The 18972-nt window shown below is 45.8% G+C and overlaps 5 protein-coding genes across 5 annotated transcripts; 2 read left to right on the top strand and 3 right to left on the bottom strand.

Moving 5' to 3' along the window:
• Positions 1 to 20: 20 nt before the first annotated feature.
• Positions 21 to 851, top strand: MYCFIDRAFT_179509 (uncharacterized protein; the record flags this gene model as incomplete). Its single annotated transcript, XM_007933577.1, has 2 exons — positions 21 to 732; positions 757 to 851. 2 exons carry the CDS (start codon positions 21 to 23, stop codon positions 849 to 851), a joined length of 807 nt encoding a protein of 268 aa, XP_007931768.1.
• A 52-nt stretch (positions 852 to 903) lies between these two features.
• On the top strand, positions 904 to 2810 carry MYCFIDRAFT_179508 (uncharacterized protein; the record flags this gene model as incomplete). Its single annotated transcript, XM_007933576.1, has 9 exons — positions 904 to 1013; positions 1042 to 1991; positions 2028 to 2107; positions 2161 to 2310; positions 2332 to 2365; positions 2417 to 2453; positions 2485 to 2571; positions 2628 to 2748; positions 2784 to 2810. The coding sequence occupies 9 exons, from the start codon at positions 904 to 906 to the stop codon at positions 2808 to 2810; spliced, it is 1596 nt and encodes a 531-aa protein (XP_007931767.1).
• A 331-nt stretch (positions 2811 to 3141) lies between these two features.
• On the bottom strand, positions 3142 to 3614 carry MYCFIDRAFT_179507 (uncharacterized protein; the record flags this gene model as incomplete). The annotated part of the gene is made up of 5 exons (XM_007933575.1): positions 3142 to 3186; positions 3213 to 3218; positions 3247 to 3252; positions 3293 to 3567; positions 3599 to 3614. The coding sequence occupies 5 exons, from the start codon at positions 3612 to 3614 to the stop codon at positions 3142 to 3144; spliced, it is 348 nt and encodes a 115-aa protein (XP_007931766.1).
• Positions 3615 to 3643: 29 nt separating this feature from the next.
• On the bottom strand, positions 3644 to 4858 carry MYCFIDRAFT_79294 (uncharacterized protein; the record flags this gene model as incomplete). The annotated part of the gene is made up of 3 exons (XM_007933574.1): positions 3644 to 3976; positions 4337 to 4435; positions 4805 to 4858. 3 exons carry the CDS (start codon positions 4856 to 4858, stop codon positions 3644 to 3646), a joined length of 486 nt encoding a protein of 161 aa, XP_007931765.1.
• Positions 4859 to 5094: 236 nt separating this feature from the next.
• Positions 5095 to 5998, bottom strand: MYCFIDRAFT_33938 (uncharacterized protein; the record flags this gene model as incomplete). The annotated part of the gene is made up of 5 exons (XM_007933067.1): positions 5095 to 5273; positions 5329 to 5434; positions 5591 to 5603; positions 5685 to 5754; positions 5962 to 5998. 5 exons carry the CDS (start codon positions 5996 to 5998, stop codon positions 5095 to 5097), a joined length of 405 nt encoding a protein of 134 aa, XP_007931258.1.
• Between the last annotated feature and the right edge of the window lie 12974 nt (positions 5999 to 18972).

Raw genomic sequence — 18972 nt, 5'->3', positions numbered from 1 at the left:
ACCTACTATAATAACTCGCCATGACTTCGACTCTAAGCCCAACGACTTCATCTTCCTTAAGTCTCTCGAACGGCGGGCTGACGATTGCTATTCTTCCTCTCACTGGTATGACTGTCACAGCAACTGCTGTGCCTCCCACGACAGGCCTAGCAGTTGTTGACGGCACGACCAACGCCTTCCGCTCAGATGGCATCACTCTTTTCGATGGACAAGTCTTCAGCTTAGTTTTCGATGGCTTGGTCGACAGTTCAACCACGGCCCATTGGACCAGCGTAAGCCTATCTACGTCACTCCCCGAAGCACATCAAGACCTTCGAAGAAGACAGGACACCGAAGGAGCTTCAACACCCAAGGATCGACCCATTCAGGTCGAAGAGCCGCAAACGTCCTCAGTGCCACCCGATAGCCCGACGAATGCATATTCAAGCACTGCCATCAGCTTGAGCTCGCCGACTCCGAGCTCGTACACTGGTCCTGGTGGCACGGAGGGCTTGACGCAAACGACCGCTACATCCACTACGCTGACAGGCACCCCTACTTCGCAGGCCACCTCTTCGATTACGATCACTAGCGAGACTACACTGACTACTGCTACCGGGACAAAGACAGTCACGAGTAGCGCCACCCAGTCTGGATCGAGCGCGACTTCCAGTGCTGGAGCTGCTGGTCTTGTGCAACAGCAGTTGAGCATTGAAGGGTGGATAGTCGCTGCTCTGGGTCTACTTGCGACTTGTGGCGGATTCTTCGGCTTGTGAGCAGTGCTCTTCTGCTACGTTCTGGTGTATATCGTCTCCAATGAGGACGGACGGACTTCTTCTTCGAAAATATGGATGAAGAGGGATCACACTTGAGTAATGGTCTGATTGTCCTGATCGACATATATCGCTAACTATCACCTGTATAATGAAGACCGCTCCCGCTCCCTGGTTCTCGGACCTTACGCGCCTTCTCGGCATGTGCGGATCTTTCTCGCCGGTGCTGACTCTCGAAGCATGTGTCGACCTTTCTGGCATGTGAGGTGATGCAAGAGCTGTGAGGGAGCCGTTGCCAAGCCGCACGTGGCTTTCTCAAGCTCACTTTCGTCACTCCATATTTATTTGCACGGCTGAGCACCTTCAGCGACATCCACCACCAGTACAATCTGCACAACATGGCGAGCGACTCCGAGGGAGCCATGACCGGCGATATCGCGCTGTCCGCGCAAATCGCCAAATTACATCTTCCAAAAGCGCACGACCAGATTCTTCGCCTCACCGAGCCACTTCCATACAACAAGAACGATACATTCGCCATGGCATACTTGGCAGTATCGACCCGTGCGACAAGCGCCACTCAAGACAACATCAACGACACCAAAGCAAATGACGCCGATGGAGAGGGCGAGACATCTCCCACCGGCTTTCTCGACCTACCAAGAGAACTGCGCGATGAGATCTATGAGCTGGCTGTTGTTCATCAAAGCGACGACGGTGTCCAAACCATTGAGCGCGCAACTCCACGTGGTATCCTCCCCAGCCTCATGTCCCACAATGTCTCCAAGTTGGGTCAAGTTTGCAAGCAGTTACGCCAGGAAGCATTCGACATGTTCTTCAAGTACAATCGATTTGAAGTTGGCAGTCTCCGCTCGTACAAGGGTGGTGATCGGCTGGGATGGACTTCACACAAGAAGATCACGGATCTGCTCAAGCGCCTGGTCTACTTCGAGATTGCGTTCGCTGCCTTCCCGCGAGTGTACATCGAACAGCAGAGCGACGGCAGCTGGAGCGGAACTTGGGAAGATACTGACTGGAGCTCTCTGTACGCAAGTGGGGCTCCGACCAAAGACGTCGATGGGATCATTGCGGACATGTGCGATGCAGCTGATGAGAATTTGACGAAGCTGTTATTCATGTTGGAAAATGGTCGCGACAGCATCGCAGACGCGATCAAGCTGTTCCAGGACAACATCGAACTGCTCAGTACAGGAGGTAAACTACAGGTGGAGGTCCAGCGTCTACGAGCCCTTGGCTATATACAGGTTGCTTGAGCAGAGCACAAGGTGGCTGTCGTATGTACCATGTGGAGCTGCAACAGCCATAGAAGAGCGGTCTGGTCGACGTGGCGTTGGGTGAAACCGGATCGCAAAGCGAAGCATTAAGACAAGCATGTCATGCAAATGAGCAACTTGTAGTGATTTCCTCCCGATCCCCTTCTCCAGAACTTTCTCACGGTCATAGCTCGATTACCATTCGTAAACATTCGGCCACCCTGCTGCTAAAGCGTCCGCCGGATCTCCTGTACAACTCTGCTCTTGCATACACCAACCACAGAGTTTCCTTGATGTAGCTCAAGTCGCTCTGCGAGATTCCGGTCACTGATGCCACTGGTTTTCGGGACTGAAGTCCTTCGAGTAATCACACTGCATTGTGAACCACAGACGCTATCCTTCGATTGAAGAGGGAGATTCTCCTCGAGTGTACAGAAGCGAGGGATTTGGTGATGGAGAAGACGCTGCAGCTTTGAGGAAATTTCTTACAGACTTGGCTGTTCGCTCTTTGGAATGCCGAGCGCGATTGAGGAAGAGAACTTGAGGTAATTAAGATTACATTCTGATTTTGTGTACTCAAGCAATCATCTGGCAATGTCAGCTCCATCTTGAGGCATTGCTTGCTTCTGGAGACGACTCGTTGCTCGTTAGAAGGCTATGTTGCAATTCTTTCTACCATCAAAGAGCATGGGTCGCGTACTGATTGGTATTGCTGCTCGCCCGTTGCAAACATAGATGTTGAATAATGATTACTCAGTTTGAATATATATTCATATTCAGTTGAATATGAATCTGAATATAGATAGACTGCATAGTAGGTTTATTTATATTCAGTCGGATAAGCTCCGGATAGGGTATTCTATAGCTAAAGCAGTAGCAAACCTGCCTTGCTTCCGGGAAGATGCCTTAGGTTATTGCTAAGGGGTTAGTGAATATCTAGTCCGAGGCGTCCTTTATACCAAAATACTAAAGACGCTTCTAAGAAACAAGATACTATTAACAAGTAGGTATATCGTAATCGATTTCGTAGCTCGTTTCCCTTCGTCCTCGCCGTCGCTAAGAACTAGACTGAATATTGAATATTCACCTAGATACGCTGGGAGCTATATTCATATTCACTGAATATAGGGTCTGAATACTGAATATTCAGTATTCAACATCTATGGTTGCAAAGCAGCGCAGCAACATGGTCCTCACAAACAAGAGCAGTTGCTACTGACGCCTTCCTTCCACATTTCCCATCACGTCTTCCCTTAGTAACTCCACATCCGTATTCCCATTACCGATCCCATAGACGTGATGCCCAATCCCGCCCGCTCGCTTCATCTGCCGCCCTACCCTCCTCTTCCAAATCCCACAGCATCGCTTTGATGAACTCGAACTCGCTGCGTGAGATGCCTGGTGCGGGTGCGATGACTTCTCTGGAGTGCAGACCTTTGAGCAGGTTTTGTCCATGACAATCAACTCTGGGCCCTGAGCGCCCGGGGTGCACGAACCATTTCCCATCACGCTTGCCAAGACGGGGGTCTCATAAAATGGGACTACCAACAAGCGCTTAATGTGGAGCAGGACTGTTCGGCAGCAGCATGGTCCATTTGGTGGTGGTGGTGGTGGTGGTTAGTAGTAGTCATCATCGTATCTGGTGCCGCAGAACTTGAGTTCGAACATGTTCTTGTCGACGAAGATGTCGAGCGCATCCTGACGGACTTTAGAGGACACTTTGGTCAGGCTCATGATGGTAGTGCAGTTCATGCATCCGTCGTTCCAGCCTCCGAGACAGATCTGGATCGCTCTACGTTCGACGAGGGCGTATTCAAGGATTTGGTCTTGAAGTTCTTGAGCGAGGTGTAGGAAGCCGGTCTTGTTTGGAAGGCGAGCATCGATTCGTGGCGGCGAGGCTGCGGCCATCGGTGGTGAGGTCGACATTGTGTCCCCGTCCACTTCAGGTGCCTGTGGTGAGGATTCGAGAGTCAGGAGTTTGAGGAAATTTCGTGAACAAATTAAGCTCTTGCGCCGAATTTGCGCCGTTGCCAAGCCGCATGTGAAGATGCTCGCTTGTACTTTAGACTTGATGGAAAGAATGAACAGCATTACATGCAAGAGTAGTATCGAGTGGACGCATGCTGCTGCCTGCGATCCTATAAGAGAAGTCATTCCATTCACTGTGCTTCATTTTCCCTCGCACTTAACAACAGTACCACCACGGCGAGTATCACCATCGCACACGCGAGGACTTCAGCCACAAAGGTCTGCCGCGCGCATCCATAATCATTAGCCAACACAGAAGCATACAAGATCAAAATGGCTTACCCAGAACTGTTCTACTTTCCCTCGCACATCCCTAAACCTCGCAGCCGAACTCAACAGCAGAAGCAATCGAGCAATGGCTCCTAGTCCCTCCCTCAAGAGCTACGCGACATGATCTTAAGCCTGGCTCTCCTCAACTCCGCCAACCAGGAGAGAGAGAGATATGCCTTAGCCATCACCACCAAAAGCGAGCAGCACAAAGGTTACGCTTCTTTCCATCGTGAGGACAACGGCGCTTGCCTCTTTTGATGGTGTTTTGGAATTATTTCGAGACCGGTTTTGCATGACTTCCAGGTCATGCGATGTTCCAGTCAATGCTGTGTTTTGATTGAAGGGCAAGGATAGACGCGTGAAGATAAGCGTTAGCAAGAAGGGCTGGTAGTATAACACAATAGGGCAAGGGGAGTGATAGTGCAATCTTCCAAACGTCAGAGAATGCCCAATAACCGAACGGATTTGCATCACACGTACCTTGGATTTGCATCGCTTCCGAACTGAGGCATTGGTTTGCATCGAGCCTGCCATGAGAACGCATGGCTCCGGTTGTGCTGTGGAGGGAGTGAGATTTGAAGACGTTTCATCGCTCCGTTTCTCAGCTATGTGCCTATGCATCTGACTCAGACTCAGATATGGTATGCTGGCTCTTCCTGCGTTGCCGGGACCAGGAAACCCTCCTCGCGCTGGTTCCTCTCAGCATTTCCCTTAACTGCATCCGACCCGGTCTCAATTCCTGCTTTGGGACCCTCCTGCGAAAGACCGTCCTACATCTTCGATTTGATCTCTTCTAGCAGTTTCTTGAGCTTATCCATGTCACCTTTCTGCGTCGGCCATCCAATTTGCAGCCCCTCTTGCTCGTTAGGCTTCGGAATTACGTGAAAGTGGACGTGATCGACTTCTTGGTGCGCTAGACGGCCATTATTCTGCAGGATGTTGTAATTATCTCCCAAGCCGGCGTGTTAGGGTATTGGTCAAAAGAAGGGAGCGAAGTTTCATACCTGAGCCAACAGCTTTGGCAATCTTCTTCGCAACCGGTAGGACTTCTGAGAGGTCTTCGTCTGGGATGTCGAGGAGTTTGGCTCCGTGGTGCTTAGGAATTACGAGCTAAAGTGATTTGTGTCAGTCTGGAGTTGTGGCTTCCGAGATTTCAGAGCTACGAATGTCTGCAATAGGAAGTGCTGCGCGCCGTATGTGCACATGTCGCGGAAGGGGAGATTCGGGGACGAACTGGACATCAAGGTGTGTGGGGACAGTACTCACTGCATGACCTTGTCTGCAGCAGATACTCGTTAGCCGAAAGCTTCACATATATACTATGCTATGCCACACGAGACAAGTTATGATGGGAACTTACGAGAGTGGACCAATGTCGAGGAATGCAAGAGTCTTTTCGCTCTCGAAGAGTTTCATGGACGGAATATCGCCTGCCCAGAGTCAGTCTTGGCTGCTCACCTAGCATTTATTGCTATCTATTCGAACTCTCGTTACTCAAGGCTGAGCTATATGGACACTCGCCCCGAGTGAGAGGTCCAAGCATAGCATGAGTTTCTGTCTGCCATTTGAAGACCACAGCAATCGCTGAGAGGCGGAGTTGATTCTGGTCTTTTGACGTATATCGAGATCTCACTTACCCTTGATAATCTTGCAGAAGATGCAACTGGCGGCCATGATGTTGTTCTGGGATGTCGAACCCGTACAGAGAGCAAAAAGTGCTGTGACAAGTTCACTTGTTGTTCCTTCACATGCTGTGAGGGGCAGTGGCACCCAGGCATTGGAGCTCGGCTGATGACGGCAAGCGCAGCGGGACAGCGGAGCGGAGCGGAGCGGAACTCATCGGAGCCAAGTCCGACTCCATCTGTCTCTCAGGCCCTGTCTACTTGCAACAGGTTATAGCATAACCTAGCCGTAGATTATAACAACTCTTCTAATAACTAACCTGTCTTATATAACAACGATTATTAAATCGTTAGTTATCGCTATACTCGTAAACTCGCTAAGATTATACTATATATAGTATAATTAGTATAACTAACTCTTAAGGAGCTTTTAAGCCTATCCGTACGCCCTATAGACTTCTAGTATAGCGCCGCAGTATCTACCTCTTTCTACGTCTTATAAAAGGAGCTATATAGCGGTCGACAAGATATAGGGTAGCGGAGGTAAAGAACGAGGTACAATAGAGCGATTATTAGCGGTCGTATTATCGGTAAGCGCTATTACTAGTACGATGCCGTTGTTACTCGAAGAACTACCTAAATTTCGCCGCCGTACGATATATCGACTACTAGGACGAAAGTCGGTTTAAATAGACCGTAATAAGATAGAAAGCGAGGCATTTCGAGTACTATATAGTCCGCCGAAGTACTATTACGAGCGTACGAGGTTAAAGTAACCGGTATTGCGCGCGTTAGTAGAAGAGCTACGGAAGAATAGTTTAGAAAGTAAGAATAGGAACAAATACTCTATTAAGTTACGAGTTATCCTCTTCCTTATTATAGTCGGATATAATAGGAGCCTTAGCAACCTTACTAACGACTTTAGTATAGTAAGAGAGACACTACGAAGGATAATCTATACTGTATCGCGCTATTTATATCGTATAGCGAAGGAATAGATTAAATTGCTATAAAAGGACGATAAACCGCTATAGTCTAAGAGTACCGACGGAAGCAAGTTCTAGCTATATTTTAAGGGCGTTATAGGCTATAAGAAAATAGGTATATAGTAACGTATAGAATACCCTCTACTAATCGCCGTAGTAGAAAGTAGAACTAAACTATGCCTTTCTTAGAATAGGATAGAGCGTTTACTATTAACTAGGCTATATATAGATAGTATATATACCGAGCCGGCAACCGAGTATATCCGTATAAGCGACCGAGCTTTTCCGCGTATGCGCTAAGTAGGCTTTGCGCTAGCGAGATAGTACCGCAGTATACGTAATAATATTATATAATTGTTATATAGGCTTGCTAAGGCATAATAGGAGACTTTACTTACTTAGGTTCTTACAATTATCTCCTTCCCCTAGTATAGCTGTCTTAGCTATAGGGCAATATAGTAAATTATACTATTTCTTATACTCTACGCTATACTTGCGCGTCTTATACGTACCTATCGCTAGGCTATAGTTGCTAGGCGCGTTATAATTTGCCTCGTAGTTGCTTGTTTGTTTATAGATTTAAAGCGCGGCTACTTCTAGTACTAACTAGAGGTTGCCTAAATTTCTAAGAACGCGGTAGCTACGCGAGAACGTAAGCTGTCCGAAAGCGAGGCGAGTATTTAAAGTATTCGAAGCTTGCTTAAAAACTTCTTCTTTTTCTAAGCGCTCCGAATACCCTCTGCCTACTCTCTATCTACTTATATCTTACGCCCCCCTAGTATTACTTAAAAGTTTTTCTTCTTTAATTATCTATCTAAAAAAAACATTACTAGTATAGCTACTCCTTCGCGTGCCTTAGGCAAGCGCGCTATAGGTATACCGCTCTCGATACCTACTACGCCTACCTAGCGCCTACTAAAAGTCCTAGAAGGCTATACTCGTTGCTTTAGGTATATAACGGCTAATAGTACGTTTTCTCGCCTCTTGCTACGTATACGCGCTTCGCAACTAACTCGCTTTAGATAACCTATCTAAGCTCTATATAGGCGGCAATATAGACCCTACTACTAAGCGTAACTATAATCGCTACTATAGCAGCTATTACACCTATACTCCTATTACGGCACGCGCGCTAGTATCGCTACTAGTCCGTATCTGCGCTATACGCGCGGCGCGCGACTTATACGACCTAGATAGCTACGACTCCGTCGAGGAGTCTAACGAGGCCTTAGAGGCACTCTAGGCTAATCTAGACGCTGTCGTCGTACGTAGGTTTCTTATACGCTCCGCTTACGCTTCGTATACTAACCTCGTTATTAGTTATCCTATCTACGCTCGACGCCTTCTATATTAATAAGAATAAGGTAACCCTAGGCGGTAAAGCCCTAGCCCGTAAGAGGGCCGCCGGCGGGTCCCTTACAGACGTTAATCTATTAGGTGCCCTTAAGAACATCGGCACTAACTTAGCTAGATTAGTAGAGATCGGTCGTTAGGTATAGTTTTTCCTATAGCCTCGTTTTACTTGCGCTTCGTATACTAACTATACTAGAATCTCGCTTAGTACGTCGGTGCTAACGCTATCGCTACTATCGATACCGCTATAGGTATCGAAGAGGAGGACAAAGAGGAAGAGTCTAAGGATAAGTAGAGTAGGCGGCCCGCCGTCGCCGCGCCTATACGGCGCCTTCTTTATATATACTAGGCTAATAGGCCTTTTTTAGTAGCGAAACGAGTACGTATCTACTATTTTTCTTAAGTTTTATTTTCTTTTGTTTTAATTACTACCTACGCTTACGCTTCGCTTAAGCTTCGAACTCGTCTAACGCTATAGAATCTTTAATATAAATAGCTAGCTTCTAAGTATTATATTCTTTAGGCTAACCTCGCTACTTAATAAGGTAGTACGCCTTCTACTTCTTTATCTTCTTTGCTACGATTGTTTCTACCTACTACTTATCGCCTTTAGCGACGGGTATACTTACCTTATACTCCTCGCTATCGCGCCTATACTAAGGCTCGAAAAGGGAAATATAGAAAACATTGTAGATCTTCGTACTTAACGGTAGTGCTAGGCGGTACGCCTACGCTCTAACTGCGTTAATAATACGGAAAGGCCCTATATACTTCGGGCTAAGTTTCTTCTTTAAGATATCTAAGCTAATATTCTTTATCGATAGTAAGACTAGGTCGCCTATACTATATATCTTAGTAGTATAGTATATATTGTATTGCTTAGCCTAGTATTCTGCTACTTTCTACTAGCGTTCCGTAAGCGTCTTATATACTTTCCGTAGTCGCTCCGTAGCGTCGATAGCTACTAGTACCCTTCCCTTAGTTAGCTCGTCCCGAGCTAGTAGCTTATTTACGCTTAGCATTAAATTAGGATTAAAACTATAGAGCATCTTAAAGGGGCTTATACGTAACGTAGGATAAACGCTATTATTATAGGCGAACTCCGCCTAAGGTAACATTTTAGCCTAATTATCCTAATTCTTAGAGTAATAGTATCGAAGGTATTACTCGAGAGTCTAATTCGCGCGTTCGGTTTGCTCGTCGGTCTAAGGATAGAAGGCTATACTAAGCCTACGCTTTATATACGCTTCGAAGTAGAAGTCGCTTTAAAACTAGCTAGTAAATAGCGATCTACGATCGCTAACAATGCCTAATAGCACTCTAAAACGCCTAATTACCTCCCTTTAAAGGATATCCGCGAGTTCTACTACTATATACTTCTTCGTCGTTAGGATAAAGAGGCTTATCTTCGTATAGCGGTCGACTATTACGAGGATCGTAGTATATACGTAGGCGCCGAGCTTGCTCGGTAGGAGATTAGTAATAAAGTCTATCGTTAATTCTTACTATAGTCGGGTTAGTATAGGTAGCGTAGCGAGCTCGCTATATAGGCGATAGCGCTTCGCCTTCGACTATTAACAAATTCTATAAGTGCGGATATAGGCCGTAATATCCTCGGCTATCTTTAGCTAGAAGTACTTTCGGTATTACGCGAGGGACGATTAGTAGTTAGGCAATAGTATAGTATTAGGGTAAGTATCTACGGTTCTACGGAAAGTATGTACTAGGCTTAGCTAGCGTACCGTCCCTACTATAATAGTACCCCCGTCCGATAGAACGAAGGCTAGCGTACTATATTAGCTAAACCCCTTCTTATATACTCCTTCCGCTTTTGCTTGTTTTCCTTACCGCTCGTATTTGTATTATACGTTCGTATTATACTTTCTTATCGTCTCGAGTATATCCTCCTCTCCTTAGTCTAAGTCTACTAGTTTAGCGCGCGTCTTCTTAGTAGCGGACTTTAGCGTAGCCTTAGTATCGGAGCTAGTTATAAAGTTTGCGTATTAGCGTCGTCTCTTTTAGTTAGATATCTCGCCGGTACTAGTACTAGCTCGCTTGCGCTTTGTTCCGCTATTCTTATCTTGTATTTTACGCACGCCGACATGCTAGACTTGCTTTAGCGTTTCGGGTACAAGTATCGAGGTAGGTACCGAGGCTAGTAGGGATAAGGCGCGATCGAAGGGTTAGCGCTTCTAGATTTTCGGTAGCTTGTTTTTGTCCTTGCCTTTTAGTAGGGGGAAGGCCTTACTCTTACCCTTAGAGGCTAGGGCGAGAGTACCGGCGTCGGCGGCGCCGTACCGCGACTTAGTCTTACGCTTCTCTAATAGTTGCGGTATAGCTAGCGCTTCTTCGTTAGTAGCTACGGTGCTAACGAGAGTCTTAGACTTAATAGCTATAGCGAGCTCGTCCGGTAGGTAGAGGTATAGGTCGGCGCGTTGCTCGTTAGTAAGCGACTAGTATCGTCCTATAATACCTATACGCCCTAGTCTACGGTATAACTTTACCGGATCTGCGTCCTCCGTAGCGTAATCGTACTTAATATCTTTTAGTAGTAGGCCCTTCTTATTATAGGTAGCAACCTAATCGCGGTCTATACTCGGCGTACGGCCTAATTGTAGCTAGAGATATACTATATATAGGAAATAGTCGAGCGCGATATCCGTTAGTATACCGTCTTCGTTAGTCGTATTATAGGCCTATATGTTCGTAAGGGCGTAGTCTAGGATTGCCTCGATATCGATCTCTATTAGCTACTCTACCGTAGCGGCCTTAAAGGTAAGGTAGGACGGGGAAATGATTTAGAGCTACTTCTTATATAGGTCGTAGTTTAGGTCCTTATAGTACTTCCGCTAGCGCGCCTACTATTAGCGTAAAGAGGTAACTAGCTTAGTTTCGCCCTCGATGTCTAGTAGTATTATAGTCGTAATTATCGCCTAGTTGCTTACATTATCGATGTGCGTCTAGGTAACCTAATCTAGGGCCTTATAGCGGAAGGTGCTGCTGCCTATAAGTATAGTACGATAGGCAATAGCGGCAATCTTGTATATTCCGTTAAGATGCTGCTTATAGTATAGGTACGGCGGGCTAATTAGCTTACGCTTAGAGCGTAGATATCCCTATACCTCGACGGAGTACGTATACTACTTTCCGAGATCCTTTAAGCCGATAGTAGTATCGTCGACCTTGCGGTATATTATTCCTAATTTAAAGTTAGATAAGCGGATGCCTATCGGTAGTATGCAATCTATTGTCTTAAATCCTAGCGTATTATATATTAGTACTACTATATTAGCTTAATACTACGACTCTAACTAGTCTTCTATACTAGTATACTATATACTAGAGCGCTAGAAGTTCTTGTCCTTATCTATATTAACCGCTCTACGGCGTACCTTCTTCTTGTCTATAATAGCCCGGCCGTCTTCCTAATCGTCGTCCTTGTCTACCTTGCCCTTATTTATCTTAGCTGCTCTAGCCGCTCTACGGCGCTACTTCTCCTCCTTTACGTCCGTTAGGGCGTCCTCCTTATCGTCGTCCTCCTCTTATCTCTTAGGCGTATCTATCGCGTCGTCGATAGTAGATACGTCGCTAGCGTTATTAGTATAGTCCTCGGCTTATATAAGGTCCTAAACGTTAGCGTCCTTAGTATCGGCTTACGTAGAGTCCTAATTGTCCTCGGTATCGTTAGTAGGCTTATCGTAGGTAATAGGATCGGCGCTATCGGTAGGCTCGGGGTAATCGGTAAGCTCGTCCGATATCTCGTTTTTATAGTTAGCGGCTAGGGGGTTAGCGTCGTACTCTGCTACCGTACGCGTCTATAGTAGCGTATAGAGTAACAGGGTCGGTCCTAAGACTAGCGGGCCTCTATAGTATCCCTAGACGCGGTCGAATATAGCTTAGAGTCTACTACGTAGGTCTATGCTAGGTACCGGAGTAGGGTAAAAGTCGCTAATAAATTCTTTAAAGTACTCGTTTATATAAGCAGTCTTATATACCGAGCTAAGGAATTAGTATTCGTATACTAGTTAGAGCGTAATTTGTCCTATATAGGCTAACTTGTCTATTATTACAATACGCTCGATAATATTATTATCCTCCTTTATAGCGACCTTAACGGCGTTTACCGTCGTTATATAGGAGAGGGCGGCTATGCGCTAGTAGGCGCCTAATGCCTTTATAGCGTCTCGAATATCTCTATTTATATCGACGCTATCTAGGATCGGGTATTGCGGTCGCTTACCGTTGTTCTAATTACTATACTATAAGTCGTCGCTATTGTTAGCGTTTTAGCGTACTAGAGAGTCGCCGTCGTCGTAAGCGTCGTCGCGTATAGGAGAGTCGTCGCCGCCGTTAGGGTTCTTACGTACTAGGGAGTTATAGTCGATAGGGGCTAGGGTATCGTTATACTCGGTCTCCTCGTCGTACGTTTACGCGAGCGCTTCCGCCTTAGGGTCGTTCGCTACGACGTACTATCCTAGATTATACTCGTTATTAAAGTAGGTAGTTTCTATTACGCGAATCCTCGCCTCTAACCTACCTTTCGAGGTTAGAATAAACGCGTCGCCTACTTCGGTAAGGCTTATACCGACGTTAGCTTCTAGTAACTCCTACGCGAACTTAGCGTCTAGTATAGTCTTTATATTTAGGAACGCGATAGAGACGGCCTCGGTTAGCTATGCTACCGTTATAGGCTCTATTACGTAGACTAAAATTACCTCTATTGCTACCTCCTAGAGCTCTTTATTGCGTTCTTACACCTCTGTAGGGTCTTGCATCTCGGTATCCTATTCTAGAGCCTTGCTTCTTACTACGGTCGATAATATAGCGACTAGACCTGTCTTCTCCTTATAGTCGGCGTCCTTAGGTATATCCTTCGGCGACTTGTTAGTAGTAGCGTCCTCTACGTTACCGACGTCCTTTAGTAGTCGTAGCTACTCGGTAGCCTTTTGCAGTTGTCGCTCGTTAATAGTCTTTAGCTAGTATAAGCGATCTCGTAATAGCTTAGTATCCGCCTAGGGAAGCTTACCTACCGCCTTTTTATATACTACTTAGCTATATAAGGTAAGCACCTATTCGCTGTCTACTATAATTACTATACTGTTCTCGTCTTCTACCTACCTACTAAGCTCCTTATCGACGGAACGCGCTATTATCGTATATCTAAGGAGGGTCTAGACGTCCTTATAGATAGCGTCGAGCGTTATCTTTCGCGGGAAAACATTCGCGAGCACTGCCTAGATTAGCGTCGGCTAGTACTTCCGTAGGGAGTTCTTAAGGTAACGGCCTTTAGGTAGCGGTAGATTAGCTTCGGTATTCGCTATAACGTCCTACTTCTTAGTGTCTTTTATTAGGATCGTTATACTAGACGTCGCAGGCTATAGCTCGATAGCATCTTGCTTGTCTTACGTCGCGTTCGTACCTAGCGCGTCTTGCTTATTATTTGCTATAGTCTCGCTTAGCTCGGCGCCTTACTTATATCGTAGGGCCTTTTTATTTAGATTTAAGCCTTCGTCGCCCTAGTAGCTACGTAGCGTATTATAATAATCCTTCTACTCTCTAATCGTCTTACGCTTCTATACGATAGTGTCTTAGTCGTAGACGACTGTAAGCGTACGCTCGGGCTAGTACCGGCATTCGGTTTAAAAGTCTACTATCGACGCGATCTACGTAGAGTATTATAGTAGCGCGGTCGTTTCGCCGGTAATAGGGTCTACTAGCTCTACGGCTAGAATCTTTTCTTATACCTTTACGTGCATCGCTACTGTTTGCTAGTTACGTATCCGCTCGGCCGTAAGTATCTAGTCTAAGAGGTACTAACCCGGTAGGTTGTCGCGATTTAGGTACTACTCTATATCGTCGCGGCCCGCGACCTAAGCGATCTAGTTATAGACTACGACAAGGTTAACGTTAGTATTGTCCTATCTAGGCATGTCTTTAAGTACCTCGTATAGAGTGCTAATTGTATTAGAACAGAAACCGTACTTTACTAGTACGCGGAATAGCGGCGCTGCCGCTTAGACGTAGTTTCCGTTATATAGCGCTCCTATCTCCTAGTAATTAGTTATGCCGATATTAAGTCGTAATAGCGTTCGGATAGCGTAATAGATGTCGTAGTTCCGTACGTATATAGGGATGTCGTCTAGGTCGTAGAAAAGCTTCGTATACTAGGGATTAGGGAGCGTAACAACTGCGCCTTCGTCGCTAGCGTCGGATACGTCGGGCGCCTAATCGAGGAACTAGCAGAATTCTAGTACGCTAAAGAAACGGGCCTACTCGGAGCGGTCGTCCTTGTCGTACCTACGAAGGCTCGCATTTTCCTAGAGTATAATCTTAATACGTCGTAATAAGTTGCGGTCCGTTACGCTAGGCTCCGGGTCGAGTAGTAGTAAGGCGAAGTCTGTAGCTTCTATATAGTCCTACGCGCGGATGCGCGTAATAAAGGCGCGATAGGAGCCGTACTTATATAGGAAAAAATCCGCGATCGTAATTAGGTAGATCTTAGTAGCGCGTCCGTAAAGGAGAACTCGTAGGATCGGCGTATTATAGATTCGCGTTTAGATCTTAGCGCTTATAAACTCGCCGACGTAGTCGCGTAGCGGCTAGTCTAGTTCGCGGTATACTAGTGCTAGTACCTGCTCTACTAGGATACCGTAATTAAGTTTCTACGCTGCTTCTATCGGCGTAGTAGCGTAGTCGTCGTATAGCTCGAATTTAGGCTCTTAGGAGGCGAAGAACAGTAGGGACTTATAGCGGCGTTCCTTTAGCTAGGTCTAGCTAGGGTCGGACAATTCGTCCTAGCGGTATATATATAAGGCGACAGGCGGCGGGCCGTAGTCGTTATTCTAAGGGCAGTAGCGCACTATCGCGGTAATATCGCTAGGCGTACCGGCGTCGCTCGATATAATAGGGTTGCCGACGGGGTAGCGGTATGTTACTAGAGGGCGTACGTAGTCGTAGGTTCGCTAGAGTAGGGGGAGGTTAATGTCGTATTAAGTTTAATATATACGTAGCAGCTAAAAATTTTTAGGGCGTTACTAAGGCGTTCCGCTTTATTATAACGCAAACTTTACCTCGTCTATACTACGCCGTTTATATATACAGTACAGCCCGTCGGATTAGAGTAACAATAGGGGAAAGACAATAAAGTAAACTATTTGCGTTTTAAAAATAAAGTAAAGTAAGGTGCGATTTAAAATAAGGTAAAGTAGGGTACGATTCAATTATAGATAATAATACTATAACGTAGCCTGCCGCGATAGAGATGCCTATTATTACGTATAGTACTACTTAGTTAACCTTCTATATAGCCGTTCTTTAGGAGTTACGCAAGCTAGGCCTCCGAGAAGGCCGAGCCTATAGTTCTCCTACTATCGACTATAGCGCGCTTAGGGACAGCGCTATCGGTGCCTACTATTATAGCGCTTGCTAACGTGCCGCCTGCTAACGTAACGCTTATTATAGGTAGAGGCGATCGTATTCCTAGACAAGTTCCGCTAAGTCGCGGAGGTTATCGATATTATACTAAACGTTGTACGCGTAACTGTAGCTACGCTACTTAACTAGGTACTATGTTTTGCCTCTTAAGATCCTACGTCCGAGGAGCTTTTCGACCTCGTAATATAGCGCTTTTAGGTATAGATAGTCGTTATCGAAGGGTACTTCGTCTACTAGGCCCGGCTCTAGCATCTCTCGGTCGTATAGGTTACAGCCGTTAGGGTATAGTTCTAGCTGCGAAACTAAGATTATAGGATAGATGCGCATTACTAGGGGGAGGTCGAGCTCGTACGCGAGGTTACTAACTAGGCGTAGCACCTTAAATAGTCTAGTACGCTATGCCGAGAGCTTGCGATTAGGGTTCCCTAGTAGGCGGTATCCCTTATATAATTTAAGCAGTACCTTCTAGCCTATCTTAAAAGAAATAGGGCGATACTTGCGGTCGTATCGGTCCTTTATTATCGCTGCCGCCTACGTAAGAGAGTCTGCTACCTAGTCGCGTGCCTCCTATCTTAATACTAAGTAGTCCTTAGTAGGGAGCTCGGTAAGGGGGTTTAGCGCGTCTAGGTTCGTCTTGAATCCTTAAATTAGAACATTAGGTACCTCTCTAGTCGAGGCATTTCTAGCGTTATTAAGCTCGGCCTAGATATACGGAAGTGCGTCCGTCTAATTAGCGTCTAGATAATTAGAGGTAAAGAATCGTAGTACGATTTTTACGGTCTAATTAGTTCGCTTAGACTAGCCGTCCGACTAAGGGTAGTACGCCGTCGTTACGAAGAACCTCGTACCTAACTTCTTAAAGGCTGCTTTTATAAAGTTACTAAGCTAAATAGGGTCCCGGTCGCCGATTATAATAGCCGGAAGGTTGCGCTCTATTTCGATATGTCCTTAGATCTAATCGCTACCGTACTGCTACGCCGTCTACGTTAATTTGCACTTGCGTAGTATAACGCGCTTAGAGTACTTATACGTCTTAGTAAGGAAACTATCGTAGCCGTCTTTGTTAGGTAGTAGGCCGTAAACCTAGTCCGTAGTAATAGCGTACTATAGAATAGGCTAGCATTTAATCGGTTGCAATTTACCGTATAGAGGATAGCGTAGTATCTAGTTTAGGATGCACTCGGAGTAATAAGCGATATACTTAGAGACCTCGCGCCCGAGCCGGCGTATATAGAAGCTAGCGTATAGGCGAGCGTAAGTGCGGTAGTAACCTACGTAGTAATAGTAATTATAGGCTATTTAGAAGACTTCCTTATATAGGGAGCGAGAGATATATAGCCTCTCTCTACCGTCGGTGTCGTCCTTAAAATAGATAAAGTCGTCGCGTAGGAAAAAACAAAGTCCTAATAGGCTCGACTCGGCCTCGCCTATAATGTCCGCTTCCTCTTAATCGGGGTTATCGTTAGCGTCTAGGGTCCTCTTAGCGGCGGCTCGTAGGCGGCGTTCTTCTATAGCGTTTAGCTAAGCTAGGATTGCGGACTAATGCGGGTCCTTAGCATATTCCGCCTTTAAGTCGTCCTTAAATTCGGTAGCGAGTTCTACGAGTACGGAGTAGAAAACTATAGGCTCGTTAGAGGTATACGTTCGGCCGGAGTGCTCGTCGATTAAGGTAGCGTAAAAGCAAATCGCACCCTCGCTTTCGTATAGGTATATATAGTACGCGTCGATTACATTATTCGCGGGCGCCGGATCGTCGTACGCTAGGGGATCTAGTATATCGTATACTTAATCTACTACTCGGTCGAGATCCGCTACGAGTCTGCTTAAGGCGTCCGGTATTCTATAAAGGCGTCCTAGGCGGTAGTGTACCTTAAGCTTAGGGTACTAAGAGAGGTACTAACTAGCCCGCACTAGACGGAGGTTAAGCTTGTTCGTAGACGTAGTCGTCGCTAGGCTCGCTGCCGTAGTAATGCCTAGGGCCGCAATATAGTCGGAAAAAACATATACCGGCTTGCGTACCGCCTATAGGATTATTCGTGCCTTCCGCGCTGTCTAGACTAGTTCGCTAACCTTAAGCTCGGTAGCTAGGTACCGCTTTTCGACGTCCGTAAGGGCTTTGCTAAGGTATATAATAACTTGTACCTAATCTACCGGGAAGCGTGCGGCCTTGCTATTCTCGATAGTTAGCTCTAGATCTTCCTTAACGTAGTATACTACCGCTACGAATCCTCCTATATAGGCATCTAGGTCGATATATATAGGGCGATTAGGGTCCGCGTAATAGGAGAACTTAATATTACGGTATATCTGTCTAAGGATATCGAAGGCCTTATACTCGGTTTCTAGCGATTTATCGGAGTCGAAAGCTAGGGTCCTTATAGCGTAGCGTTTGCGCTTATTTCCTTTGTTAGCTAAGCTAAAGCGCAAGAGCTCCTTCTTACGATTCTCGAATAGTATCGTAATCGTAGAGTAGTATAGAATATGCTGGCGTTACTAGCTAGTTAGTCCTAAATAAAATTCGATGTCCTTTAGCGTCGTAGGGAATTTCAAGTCTAGGATAGCCTAGACCTTTTCCTTATAAGTAGTATATCCTAGTCCTAATACTTGTTAGCCTAAAAGCTTCGTAGATAGATACGCGAGGAATGACTTATACGGTGCGATACTAATGTTCTTGCCTACTAGGTACTCGAATACGGCGTTTAGATACTATAGGTACTCGTCGAAGGTATAGGAGTAGATAATAATATCGTCGATATAAGTATAGTAGTAGGATTTGTGTCGCTTAAGGATCTTGTTAAGCTAGCGCTAGACATATTGTACGCTATTCGAGAAACCTATAATAGCTATATACATCTGTTCCTAGCCGCGGTAGCTATTAATCGCGAATTTGCTATAGTCCTTTTTGGCTACTACCTATTAATAGAAAAACGCGACGGCGTCTACTATTGTAATATAGGTAGAGCCGCGTAGTGCCTTAATAATGTCCTCTTGTCTAGAGAGCGGATAAGAATCCTTAACTGTGATTTTATTTAGGCCTCTAATATCTACGACTACACGTCCTTTACGAACTAGCTTGCCGTCTACTATCGTTGTTTTCTAGACTACGAAGACTAGGAACCTAAATTAGGTAGGCTTAGTAGTAAAGGACATCTTTCCTTATATATATAGCGGGTCGAACGTCTTGTTTATAACTTCTTTATTAGGGGCGTAGAGTAGGTACGCTACTATAGGAACTTTATCGTTCTTATAGCCT

The sequence above is a fragment of the Pseudocercospora fijiensis genome (genome assembly GCF_000340215.1).
Source record: "Pseudocercospora fijiensis CIRAD86 unplaced genomic scaffold MYCFIscaffold_10, whole genome shotgun sequence".
NCBI classification, from domain to species: Eukaryota; Fungi; Ascomycota; class Dothideomycetes; order Mycosphaerellales; family Mycosphaerellaceae; genus Pseudocercospora; species Pseudocercospora fijiensis.
The sequence above is the reverse complement of the archived record's forward strand: the minus strand, read 5'-3'. Positions and strand labels throughout refer to the sequence as shown.